Here is a 13639-nt window from a genome sequence, read left to right as displayed (position 1 = left end):
CTTTATTCAATTATGAAATCAGATTTTAAAAGATTGTCATATCTTTTTTTTTTCTTCTTTTTTCTCCATCAAGTCTAACAATTAAATATTGGAGACTGCACCTGTAATTTTATTAAGAAAATTTTTGATAATATGGCACTCATGCACTCACAAAGCACACTTTACTGGTGAGTAGTATAAACGGAGGTCTTGGTGTTACTTGTTTTTCCACCCAAGTTCCATATCTCTCAATTTACATGATTACAGTATATGTTCCTCCAGCATACAGTCATGGACAAGTTTGTGACAGCTGCACTTTAAGGGTTAATAAGGTAACAGAGGTGCCTTTGGGAATAGGAAGAATTTAAAGGTTATGTTAGCCCACATTAATGTGAGGGTATTTAGTTGCTGCTTGTATAAACTTTACTGGTTTGGGGGTATGTCCAATTTTACATTTAATCCCCTCACTGTGAGAAGTATTTCCTTAGGTCAGTATAATTTGGTAGCAAGCAGGAATATAATAATAAAGGCCTAGTGAGTAGTTCTTATCTCCTTTACTACAAGAGATCATTCATAACCTGAATAAAAACTTTTTTTAGATACTCGGAAATAATGTAAAGGACGCCATAATATTATAGGGATAAATAATTCAACCTGTGGGATTCTGTGGGATAACATGAGGTCAGTGCAGTGAAAAACAAAAAAGTGGACATTACTGAAAGAAGAAAATATAAAGCTTACATGTTTAAGCACAACACAGAAGCTACACATGATCTTGAGACAAGGACAGGGTAGTTAAGGAATGCTGGGCAGGGCAGGCTTCTGGGTTAATGCCTTCAGTCCCTTAATGTATTTCATTTATGCAACCACCAGACAATTTAATTCAACTTTGGACATACCTCTACTAGTGAAGGGGATAACTCTAAGACCCCCTCCAGTGTGATAAATCTCTCCATAGCTAAATAAAATTATCTGGTTTTAGCCATAACGAATATAAAATACATCACTGGAGTGAAGCTGCTAATGGGCAGGGTAGGGCAGAGCAAGGGGTCTTATTCTTGCAAGGTAAGGAGGCTTCCTAGCACCTCTTCTTTAGCATTTTATTTTGCATATTGCCCAACATTCTTTTCTGTCATTTTTTAGTACTGGTATACTCAGCATAAATAACATACAAAGGAATGTTGTTAATGTCCCATATGCAGAAATAAGCATGTAAGGAATATTAGGTATCCTCCTTAACTGACAAGAACACAGGTAGGGTCTAGGTGCATTACAGGGCACAGGTAGGGATGAACAGGTGAGTTAGGATACTGTAAGGCAAGAGAAAAGGATAGGATAAGCTAGGACTGGATAGGTAAGGTGTTACTGGATACATTAAGGGAAGGCTAGGTGGAGGAGAGCAGAGCAGTGCAGGGCAGGGCAGAGGCAGGTGGCTGGCTTGTTTATTGGGCTGGACCATCCCCCAGGCCTGAATCTGTTATAAGATGGCACTGTTACTCAGTCTTACAGCCGTGTTATTAAAACCGAGTGCATGAAGGTGTAGGCAAGCCCCTAATTTATGGCTGTATTATTTATATTTAAAAAAAAAAAAAAAAAAAAAAAAAAAAAAAAAAAAATCTTTAGTGTAAAAATGGGGTGTTTGCCTACCCATTTGCAATCTCAGACTTAAAACATCCATAAGACCTAACTTCGTACCACACTTCCAGCCACATCACTACCCGCTGTCTCATGCCATACCTCCAACTACACTACTGTCCACATCCCCAGCCACATTGCCTGTCTACTGACACCTAATCACTCTATTTAACCTCAGTGGAGCTGCCCGTGCCCAATCACTTACTGAGGAGAGGGTGGGTGAAGGATGAGGTGAAGGGCAGCACCTCTAGCAGGAGCGAGAGTTGTTGCATCCTGGGGTAGAGTGAGGAGAGGCCCTGGTCACTTACACCGAACAGCCACAGCTATCATCAACCATGTGACAACACTGCCAGAGCTATCATCACATTGCCACAACAACCACAGAACAGCACTGCTACAAATACTATCAGTACCATACAATTGCTATAATACTACTACAACACTGCCAAAACAGATCACTAGGAACATACGCAAGATGACTGAAACAATAGCAGTGCCACAAGTACCAAAGCACAGACCATGCAACACACTGCCCAGTATAAAAATGTACGTCACTGTCAATACAACTACTGCTGTTACACTACCTGTAGTCTATCATAGCAGCTAAAACAACTTCAAGTAACTCTATGGAACTCCACAATGGTGACAACTGGTAAAACAACAGTTTAAGGATGCTACTAACATCAACATCACTATCCCAGCACAAACAATAACTTCTACAAGACTACAAATCTATAACACTAGGTCTCCCTCTACTCTACAGCCATACACTGAACCAGTCACACACCATACTGCAACACACATCACTACACCATCCTTATTCTTTAAAAAATATAAACGTCCCAGATTTGTACTTCAGTTATAAATGTTCACTGTAGAGTATTACGATTGTTAGTTATGCTGGTGTATTATTATGTGAACTATGATGCAGAACTCAAGTTATTTATTCTTATCCATGAATTAAGATACACAAGTCTGAACTCAAGTTATTTATTCTTATCCATGAATTAAGATACACAAGTCTGTATTCTAGCTGTTAACAAATAGTATTCAGTAACTGTAATATCTTTAACATTCATATACAGATTAGAACATTGCACAAGGTATTAATGTGTTAAAGTAATACTGTATTCCCTTATATATACTCATGATGTTAGTAGTTTTAGTGCTGCTGACTGTTGGTGCAAACTCATAAACACATGAGTTTTGGTGGTAAAGCACATGTGCAAACAAGACTATGTGATGGTGCAGGTGCAGTGAGTGGTATGACACACAAAAGTTCATTACACACAGTGGACACACTCACACAGTGCTACAACTACATGACACAGGAACTACAACCATCTTGTTTTTGGACAAGCAAATGTGGGCTGGCCAGGATAAATAAGGATGGGAAGGGAATGGGAACACAGACAGTGCGGTAAAGAGGAAGATAAGATTTACTATAATTGTGTCAAAGCAATATGCAGTCATAACATGAAAAACAAGAACCAAAGTATGAAGCTGTAACTTCAACACGACAAGACAGAAGAAAGCACTGTAACAGCATACAAAGTGTTACTGTTAGTGACAGAAAATTTAATCCTCATTTTAAGTCAGGAATGGTTTAAAATAAACACACATATAAAACTTTTCTATACAGCTGTTACTGCATATTAAGGGAATCTGGCAAATCAACTTCATGGGCAGTAATGAAACTTTATAAAGTTTTCTGTAATTTACTGTCAGCTTGGTGGCAAACATTCTAAAAAGGTGACTTATAATGAGGACTTATAATACCTATATTATGCAGTATTTTGTAGCATTATAACCTAGCACTACCTGCAGTACTATACCTGCTGGTACTTCTCAAAGCTTCATTCAGTGTAATTGTATGACATTTATATTGTGGTCTTTGTAAAATAATTTAGATTACTGCTTATGGAGCAGTAGAATTTTCAGTAGTAATCTGTTATTATGAACTTTCATAATGTTACTAAAAAGATACTGCTCCATATAGTGTCTGTCACCTTAAATTTACGTAATGTTCTTTATTATATAATACTTTTACCAGACGGTTTTATTAAGTTTAGGGGGAACCTCTTGTACTGAATGGCATTATTAAGGTGATGTCTAACCTCTCCTTGTCAAAGAATCTCTCTTAAGCTGAGTAAAACCATTAGGAAGACTTAAATGAAAAAGACATTCCCAGGCTCAGTAGGATAATCTTGGAATGTTAGTTCAGTATATCAGTGTTTAGTGTATATTTTTTACCTGCTGGTCTTGTGTAGTCTGAGAAACTGTACTGTTGTTAAAATGCATATTAATAAATTGAGATACATATTAATAAAGATTCTGTTTTATTGTAAATATTTTTATGTATTAGAATTCCTGTAAAAATAATTAAAGTATATTTTGAATAATATAATTAATATTCTTTCCAAAGTGTGTGAAACATTTAAATATTAACTGCCTCAGCCCAAGTAGATTATTTTATTGCTGCTACCATATTCCATTCAGCTTAGAAGAGACCTTTAATTGGAGGAATTAAGTGTAGCTTCATAAACCCCTTCCCAGCTAGAGGTTTCCAATAAACTGAATATACAGTAACTGCAGGACTGTAAAGGTAGTGGTATGGTTGCAGCAAGGATCAAATAGATTATGTCCTTGATTTGTGGGGTTAAAAGAAAACCCATCAAATAACAGACAAGACATGCACCTTCATCAGCATAGTGAAGGAATGAGAAGGCAACAAAGACTCTGGGAAAGATGAGACAGACAAACGACCTTGCTTAAATTAGTTTTGTGTGTTAAGTGACAGCAAATCTGTCATGCAGTTGTATTCCAGCTAGGAATACAATACCATACAGGCCACCATTGTTTATGCAGCACTACAGTTGTTTGCATGTTTGCTGGGAAAAGTATTTCCTTGGAAGTAAAATTTAGCAAGCAGTGCAAGTATAATGATGCAGAAGTTTTATGCATACTCAAGATCTGGCATGGAGGATTAGTCTTTGAAGTAAGCAGATGAGGTTATCAAAAGAGTTGTACGGTAGCATTAAGGTAAATTTGTTTTGAGTATCACCAAGCTATTAACCTAAATAACAGCATCATTTTCTGAAGATTACAGAGTCCCAATTGACACATACCAGCATCAAAGGTGTCATCCTCTACGTCATCTGAATTTGTTGGTGGCACCATATCACCGCGGTCATTATGGTGGCTGGCTGATACCTGTGGATGGAGAGATGTTTGGGAGGGTAAATATCCATAGATGGATTGATGTTAGGGTGGGGAAATGCCTGTGGATGGATAGATGTTAAGGTGGGTAAACTATGTATGTGTGCAGGCAATGATGTTAAGAGTGGATAAGGTACAAACAATATTTGTTATTCATCGAGGATTTTTTCCAAAATGTCAGAACATTTTATGTAAAACTGCAACAGTAAATTGGAGATACTGGGATATCAGCTTTATAGATGGCAGTGGAACCTGACTGGGCGGTTTTCCTGTAACTTACTAAGGATCTCATTTTAAAAAACGTTAAAAAAAGATGGGGACATACTACACAGTGTACCATATTTAATACCCTGATCGAATACTTACGAGAGAGTCTGAGGTAGAGCATCCGAACCACCAGTATCCAGCTGGGCGAGGGAAGGACGGGTCAGCTGAGTCCACACGGAAGGCTCTGTCATTGAAGCGCCAATACTGACCTTTCTGTGGACCAAAAAAGAGAAAGAAGAAAGTTAGAACATAGTACAATTTAGTGTTATGTACAGTATATGGCTTCAAGTAAAATAGGACAGGTATTCTGGTGGGTCAGAGCACAGGTTAGCAACCAGTCAAGCACTCACTGTAATCCCACAAAAAGGCCACTGATGAATGTAATGAATGGCTTTCAGTCTCAAGGCTGTAAGCTTCAAAAGTCTTCTAAAAATCAAGGCAATACCTTTACTGCTCATGAGGGGAATGCATGACATAAAAATTGCATCATTTTCAGTACAGTATGCTTACCCACAACATGTTTTTACTGTGCTGTATACCAATAACAGTGAGCTGATGGTCAGGTTCATGAATTTAGTATAAAACAAACAGAACCTATATAACAAAATGTGAGCCAAAAATGGCCCAAATCTATCATCTATCATTTGCATGAACATGTTTAGTTATCACGAGGCATCTGATAGCATAAAGAACCACCGTGCACCTCCTCCTCCCTAACACTAAGTCAACATAGTTCGCGTAAATAATGTGTGTTTAACGATGTGTCCTCCAGCTTCTTTATCAATGTCCAGTACTGTACTTTTAAGGCCAATGTGGGGAAGTTAGGGCAAGCTTTGGGACAGGAGAAACAGTGAACTGAGCAATAAGTGGGCAAAAATGAATGCAGGAATGATACACATGGCAATGAGTAAATACTAAGTTGCCATACCTTGAAGAAGTATGTGTATCCATTGGAGTACTGGAGTGCATCATCAAGGTTGTCTGGCAGTCCCTCCCAGTTGGACAAAGGCTTGGGGTAGCTTTCCATCACAGGTGGGCGCTGTGTTGGGTCAAACCGCCAGTAGCTTCCACCCTGCCAGGAAGTAATGATTTTTATCAGAAAGGATGTCAGAACCAGGAAGAAGAAGAAAATGAATCTCTCTCCTACTTTTTTATAGACTATATGTGAATTAAACAGATCTGATGAATTGTATGCTTTTCAAATGTATTTAACTTGTAATTTTACTGAGTGCAAGTCATATTGTTTGAAGATAATTTATGCATATTTCAAAAGGAATATTTAAACAGATTTCCACACTGGCTGTCATATCTGACAACACAGTTTCAATCAGTGGTCTTACAGGGAAACTGTTAAAATGTACACAGTCCATACCTTAATGAAATAGATCTTGCCATTGCCAGACCAGACGAAAGCAGCATCAACATCATTAGGGACGCCTGCAAAGCCTTTACTGATCTGCTTGGGGTAGCCTGCATCCAGTTGGAGGTCAGAGAAACGCCAGTACTCAGACCCCTTGAAGAAGTAGGTCTTGCCGTTGGTCCATGTGAAGGCAGCGTCCACGTTGGAGGGCAGACCACCCCAATCGGAAGAGATAATTTTAGGATAGCCTGCTCCCACACCATCATCAGTTAGCTTCCAGTACTGTGAGCCTGTTGGAAAGGAATCAGTCAGTTTAGGTTATGTGTAGGCAAAATGTTACTCTCTCATGGTTGGGACAGTCATACATTTTTTACCAGGTAATGCCTGATGATATACTCAACAGACAGTATGTCATAGGAGCCTGAGTTATATCCTCCATTCCAATTACACATTTTTCCATGCTAGAACCAGATAATTTTACTCAGCTTATGAAAGACTTATTTGAAGCGGAGAGTTTAGACACAGCCTTCTCTTTTTCAATTTTATACACAAAAATTATAGCAAATGCTAATTTCACGTTTCCTTTTTTCAGTCTTACATGTTGTGCATCCTTTGGTCATAATGTAATGAAATTAAGTCAGAACATTGCTTATGCTTTCTGGTTCCTTCTCCATTTTTAGTACTGTGATAGGATTTTGGGTTGGGACAGTGACGATGATAATATTTTCCCAATCCCATCCATCCTTTTGTAATAACATGATGCCAGACAAAAGAGGAATGAATAATGGATGGATAGTTCAGGAGGAGGATTCCATTATTCCTTGCTTCATTCCAGACTCACCCTTGAACACGTATGTCATCTTGTCGGACATGGTAACGATGGCGTCAATAGATGGGTCACGACACAGGGATCCACCAGACCCGCTGCCAGACCCACTGCTGCCGCCAGATCCGGACGAGGATGGACGTTCAGTGGGAGGTGTGGGACGGGTCTTCTTTGCGCCATACAGGGCCTGGAGAGGGTAGATGGGAAAATAAGGGGTGGATTTATGTGACTGAATAAACAGACAAGTAAACAGGTAGAAAGCAATTGATGTGGGACAGGTTAAATATGGGGTAGTTTATATGAGCTAACAGACAGACAGTCAGATGGAATGCAACTAAAGTGGGATAAGTTAAATATGGGGTGCGTTTATATGATCTAATAGATGACAGACAAACAAACATGGAGTCACAGATGTGAGATACTGTAGGTTAAAACCTTATCCTGCACGCTCAAGTTAACCCCCACTGTCATCTCACCTGGATACCCTGAATATCATCAGGGTCAAGTTCAAAGTTCCTTTGGTAGCCACGGTAGAACGGCGCCATGAGGGAGGACCGTACATCAGAATGAGACAGACCTAGGGAATGACCAAATTCATGGGCAGCCACCTGGAACAAGTTGGTACCTGTAGGAAGGAGACGGCAGTTAGTATTTTTTTTTTTTTTTTTTTTTTTTTTTAAATGGACTCTGAACACAGACTAGATGGTCTAATCCCTGAAGCCCAGCAGTCCTCCTCCAGTACACACCACACAAATTCACATGTCACCACTTCAGCACTAATACCAAGCTTCCATTTGAATACTGCACATGCTAGGACCCTCCTTCAGAGACAGGACTGGTGTGACGGTATTTGAGGGTATTGAGGGTATAACTTTTATTACATGTCAGTGGGTCTTGTGGAAGATCAGTAAAGTTTATATTAGCAAAATTCAAATAACCAAAGTGATCCCTTCCCCAGCTTAGGATTAAACTCATGTCCATTTAGACTGCTAACCACTTTTCAAACCACTTGGCCACCTCAGTTATTTGGATATAGTATCAAGTGCCTGGGGTGGTGGAAGGAATTAGTTCAGAATTTAGGAGCTACAGATGATGAAAAATTACTAACGGTAAACATACTTCTGAAATAATGAGTACAGCTGGTCAAATGTTCCCTTGAACTGTCTTGAAACTGGAAGAAACTAGAGGAGTTCAGAACGTTCAGAATTATGGCTGTCATTATTATTATTATGATAATGACTGTGTGTGTGTGTGTGTGTGTGTGTGTTTTAGATCTTGGTAACAACAACAGTATCTTCTGTGCATGTAACCTCATAGCTCCTCAGACAAGACAGAATTGTGGTCTGTTGTCGGCCTTCCTTTGTTCGTCTGTTCTCTGTATGTATGTAATTGCCCAATTTCCGTGACCGCGCGCGCGCGCGCACGATCAGTGGGTAGCATCTTTGGTCTGTAAGGATGCTACTTCATCAGTTCGAAGCACGAAATAAGTAGTGAAATAGCGGCTGGGATGGTATTCCAGTCCAGGGATGGTGCTCCAGTTCTCATCTCTACTGTACTCCCGGTCACTCTCCATGCATTTTTCATTACAGCACTGTCACAACTAATCACGTGGTCGATCTTTACTCTTATTTCCCTCTCAGCTACCCTTCTACTTCCTTTCCTCCCTTTTCCTTCCACCTTCCCCCACCCCCTATTCTCTTCACTTCTTTTCATGTCATTTCCTTCTCTGCTACCCTCCTACTCCCTTCCCCCCCTTCCTGCTCTCCCTTTCCTTTCCCCCTCTCCCCACTTCTTCCCTTCTTATCCTCTCATCCTCCCCCCACTTCTTCCCCTACACCTTTCCCCTGATTTATCTTCTTGGTGGTCATTCATCCTGCCATCATATATCTGCGCCTTTCTTATTGTCCAATTTGGCCCCGTTCTCTCTCCCTTTACCCTCTTTCCTCTAACTATCCTCCCCTATCACCCTACTCTCTTTTCTTCCCATCCTCTCCTCTCCTCTCCTTTCACCTAACTCTTTATGTTCCTCCCACATCCTCCCTTCTCCCCCACCCCCCTCCTTTCCTCACCCCTTTCTCTCTCCCCCCCATCCCCTATTTTCCAATCTTCTTTCTCCACTCTCTCCCTTCTTACCCCTTTCCCTCACCCCCGTCTCATTTTCATTCTCTCTCTCTCACCTCTATAAGACTTGATGGTCCATGATTCTGTGTCGTCAAAATGCGCGTCCCCTCCGTAAATGGGGAAGTAGGCGTGGGCCAGTGTACCGCCGGGTCCATCGAAGGGGTCACCATCGCCGTGCTCACCCTTCTCGAAACGGATATCGATGTGCACGCGACCCGAGGGCATCGCACTGAAGGTCAGGTCAGTCACGTCCTCCCATACCTGAAGAGGGGTCAAGGGTAAGGCAAGAAGATTGCAGTCTGTGTGTCGTGAGGTTAACTCCTTCAATCTGATAACCTACTGCTACAGCTACTACTACTATTACTACAACTACTGCTGCTGCTACTACTGTTACTACAACTATTACAATACTACAACTACTACTACTATTACAAGACAACCACTTCTACTACAATTACAACAACAACTACTACACTACTACTACTAATATACCATCACCATCACTTCTACACTACAAGTTACTCATTCTTGGCATCTCCAGACGAGTTTATTTGAGGGGGGGGGGGATAACCTTCAACACTTGGGTAGGACAGACGATACACCACAATGACATTTAACCAAAATGGAAAGACTGAAATTTTAAATCAACACGTAACTTAAATTTACCTAAAAATGCGAGATGCGACATTAAATGGCAATTTATATCGAATACAAGATAATTTGAAATTGTGTTCTACCTGCATACAACCTTGCACTGTTTAAAACGAAGAATTATGTCCACATACTGAAACTGTGTGCATAGTGAAAAATGTGTTATTACCTTAAATGCTGCGGCGATCTCCCTGTCGACATCATTTTCGAGAAGGCCTCTTGGGTACTTGCTGATGCGGTAGGTCAGCTCCCTCACGCGCCATCTTGAACCTAAAGAGACCGGGGTCAGTATGTTTATATTTTTACTTGTTTCTTGTTTGCCTTCACTACACACATACAACTAAAAAAATGAATTTAAAAAATCAGTCTGTTTATATCTTACATTCGGTACAAAATAACCACCGCAATTACGTCACGGAGAGCTTCATGGGTCCTTGTGCCATCTTGAACCTTTGAGAGGCCGAGGTTAGTCTTCATATTTGATCTCGCAGACAATAAAAGCACAAGCGAAATAATATGTGCTTAGCCAGCCGTTGCAATACATACACAACCTACATACAGATAATTATTCTGCTTGCACTACCTTCCATTAACAATTGGGAAATTAATAAGAAACAAGACTTTTGTTTTATTTTTGCAGATAGGAATGATGAGTGTACATGCTTTCCATGTCCCCTTGTGTTACCGCCAAACAAATCTTATTTACGAGAAAAATTATCGTAAGTTACAAGTGTCAATTAAATACATGGAGGATGGAGATATTTTTATTCCTTCAATTAACTTTTTTTTTTTTTTCTACGACACAAGCAAATGCCCTCTAAACCACTCCCTATAACACAGAAGGTCTGTTTACGCGAAGCATACAAGCACACTTGCACGCAACTAAGCACACAGCACTCACACATGCACGCAAACAAGCACACAGCAAGCACACAGCACGCAAACTTCACCCATTCAATGAATCTTTTTAAATTCATTTTTCCTACTGCCAGACGATTTTATTCAGCCCAAGACCCCTCGTTATGAAGCGATTAAAGATAGACCAGATTACCACTCCAGACGATTTTATTCAGCTTAGAGGGAGTCCGAGTTTTGTTACATATTCATGAAGGTGATAATGTGTGTGTGTGTGTGTGTGTGTGTGTGAGAGAGAATTACAGGAGCCTGAGATTAACTCTGGGCATAGACTTGAGAGCCCGTTCCTTGAGGTTTTCTTTTTCCTTTATCCCCTTGTTATCTTTTTTTCTTGCTCCCGTCATAGTGTTTAGTTTACGGCCAGGTAGTGAAGGCTAAGACGGTATGGCATGGAAGTTGGACATGGGAGAGGAAGTACGGTACAATGAAACGTCCACGTGTGCACTTTATGACGGTTAACACGCGAGCATTCATACGTAAGCAGTCGCCTTGGTTCCTCATAAACACACACACACACACACAACCTTCACATTACGCAAACACAAACAAGAACAAACGACAAATAAATCACTGAACCATGCCATTCTTCTCACAATGCAAAGTCACTCCTGTATTTTCTTAACGGTCATGTATCATGTTTGGCAATGAATAAAAACATATGAAAAAAAAATATTACGTTAGTTTTCAATATATATATATATATATATATATATATATATATATATATATATATATATATATATATATATATATATATATATATATATATATATATATATATATATATATATAAAGAACAAGGAACAGTTACATGTCATTAAGAAATATTAATATGAAAAGGTTGCATGACTTTAAAACTACTATATTTCAAACTGACTTGGGAACGAAGGAGAGTTTAAAATTACACTACAGGGTCAACTAAATATTAAGGGAAATTAGCGTAAGTTAGATGCCTTTAAAAATAATATGCAAAGGCTGCATGACTTTTAAACTACACACTACTGACTCGGGAACATATGACAGTGTAAAAGATGACACTATTTTTGGCCAATCCTCTTCTGGAATAACACTAGAATCGTCAATGTTATATCCAGGTCCCCAATTACTCTGCTGGGTCAACAGGGACAAGGAGGAAATAACTTAATCATGAGCTCAACCGGCCTGAAATGCCCTCGAAGTGAAAGAGAGAGAGAGAGAGAGAGAGAGAGAGAGAGAGAGAGAGAGAGAGAGAGAGAGAGAGAGAGAAACCCCAGGACCCACATCTCCAAACCTTTCAAAGTTCCCACAAAAAAAAAAAAATCCCCCGCAAACAGAAAGCAACATGGCCCCTTCTCAAAACACGTAACGCAAGACACGAAGTTACAAGAGAATGAGTAACACGTGCGAGGAGGCGTTGTCAAGCAGCACAAAAATATCCTTGGCGACTCAACACGCTTCATGCTTGACACTGAAGTAGCTGAACAGAGTGAGGAGTGATGATGTAGGGAGGAAAGATATAAATACGAAGTGGGGTGTCATTTGTCCGTTAAATTTTGGTGTTTGTCGAAGGAATTTTTGTCAATGTTACGTAACGCGGGGAAAAATTGAGGAGAGAATACAGTACTGAAATTCTGACAGCTGGGAAAATATACGAAACTGAGATGGAAGGAAGGAGGGAAGGAATTTGCTTGTAGACAGTGAGTGAGCAGTGGTGACGCAGGAAGCGAAGGTAACATGTCACGTGATGGCAATAGATTATTTTTGTCACTGTTACACAAGCAGCGTTATACCTTACTGCTCTCAAACTAGACTTCTGATGACCACTGCTCAGTCGCTCGTCCCTGAGAAATAAGTACCAACCAACCCTTTAAACCCAAACATCCAGCTGAAGGGACTTAAACTCCTAGACCACAGAGGGTGTTATACGTGTCTGGGCTTGTGGTCTCGTGATGGGTTATTCTTGTCACTGTTACGTATAATACAGACAACTAAAGAAATCAAATGAACGGAGGTGTTAAGATAGGGTTTGGTAGACAGGGTTATTTTTGTTCCTTTTATGCAAGCAGAGTACCAAATGTAGAATACCGACTGACGAAACACAGGCCTGGGGTGGATGGAAGCATGGAAGGGCGGAAGCTACTCATTTCCCGGGAATCGAATGCTTGAACTGAGTGAGGAGTGACGTGCCGGGAGATTTAAGGCAATGGATGTCATTTTTCGCTGCCACCAAGAATGGTCTCTGTCATTAGGCGTTTGGTGACACACTGTTGTTGTCACATAGGCAGAAAAAATACAGAACACTATATGATAAATAAACTTAAGAAACAGAAATGGAACGGTTATTATTATTTTAAACTGACCAGGCTACGTACACTTACTCATACCTACCTTACCATAAAAAAATAATAATAATAATAATGGAATGTCATGCAACCAGGTTTCAGTAATCAGGCTGTGTGTGACTCAGTTCTAAGTAAAAGGTGTCCGAGTACCCACCTTGGAGGGCATAGCGTTTCCTGCGTGCGTTGGACCCGTAGCCCACCTTGTCCTTCACACCGCATCGGGGCAGATTCATGACCTCCTTCGTCTCCTCGTCCAGGATTCCAGTCTGATTTAGCCCTGCGAACGCCTAGACGGAACAAGACAAAAATTGACCTGATATATTTTTTTTCATGCAAGGAAGAAGG

The 13639-nt window shown here is 40.2% G+C and overlaps 1 protein-coding gene across 3 annotated transcripts in view; it reads right to left on the bottom strand.

The window, feature by feature from the left end:
• The window catches only part of Mmp1 (Matrix metalloproteinase 1), a 45505-nt gene that overhangs the window by 2530 nt on the left and 29336 nt on the right, over window positions 1-13639 (bottom strand). The window contains exons 3-12 of one of the 3 annotated variants that reach the window (XM_080274876.1): window positions 13449-13581; window positions 10228-10328; window positions 9464-9668; window positions 7763-7911; window positions 7302-7473; window positions 6473-6750; window positions 6029-6172; window positions 5200-5313; window positions 4743-4827; window positions 1820-1887 (exon numbers count right to left, since the gene is read on the bottom strand). In XM_080274876.1, coding sequence (XP_080131002.1) covers window positions 1862-1887; window positions 4743-4827; window positions 5200-5313; window positions 6029-6172; window positions 6473-6750; window positions 7302-7473; window positions 7763-7911; window positions 9464-9668; window positions 10228-10328; window positions 13449-13581 — 1407 coding nt within the window. In that variant the 3' untranslated portion in view covers window positions 1820-1861. Of the gene's footprint in view, window positions 1-942; window positions 1454-1819; window positions 1888-4742; window positions 4828-5199; window positions 5314-6028; window positions 6173-6472; window positions 6751-7301; window positions 7474-7762; window positions 7912-9463; window positions 9669-10227; window positions 10329-13448; window positions 13582-13639 lie in introns of those variants that run through there. The other 2 variants (XM_080274875.1, XM_080274874.1) reach the window with 2 other exon arrangements.

This window comes from Coenobita brevimanus, chromosome 60 (genome assembly GCF_032717465.1).
Source record: "Coenobita brevimanus isolate Jiangsu-jjx chromosome 60, ASM3271746v2, whole genome shotgun sequence".
Taxonomy (NCBI): Eukaryota; Metazoa; Arthropoda; class Malacostraca; order Decapoda; family Coenobitidae; genus Coenobita; species Coenobita brevimanus.
This window is presented reverse-complemented; position numbering and strand designations above follow the sequence as displayed.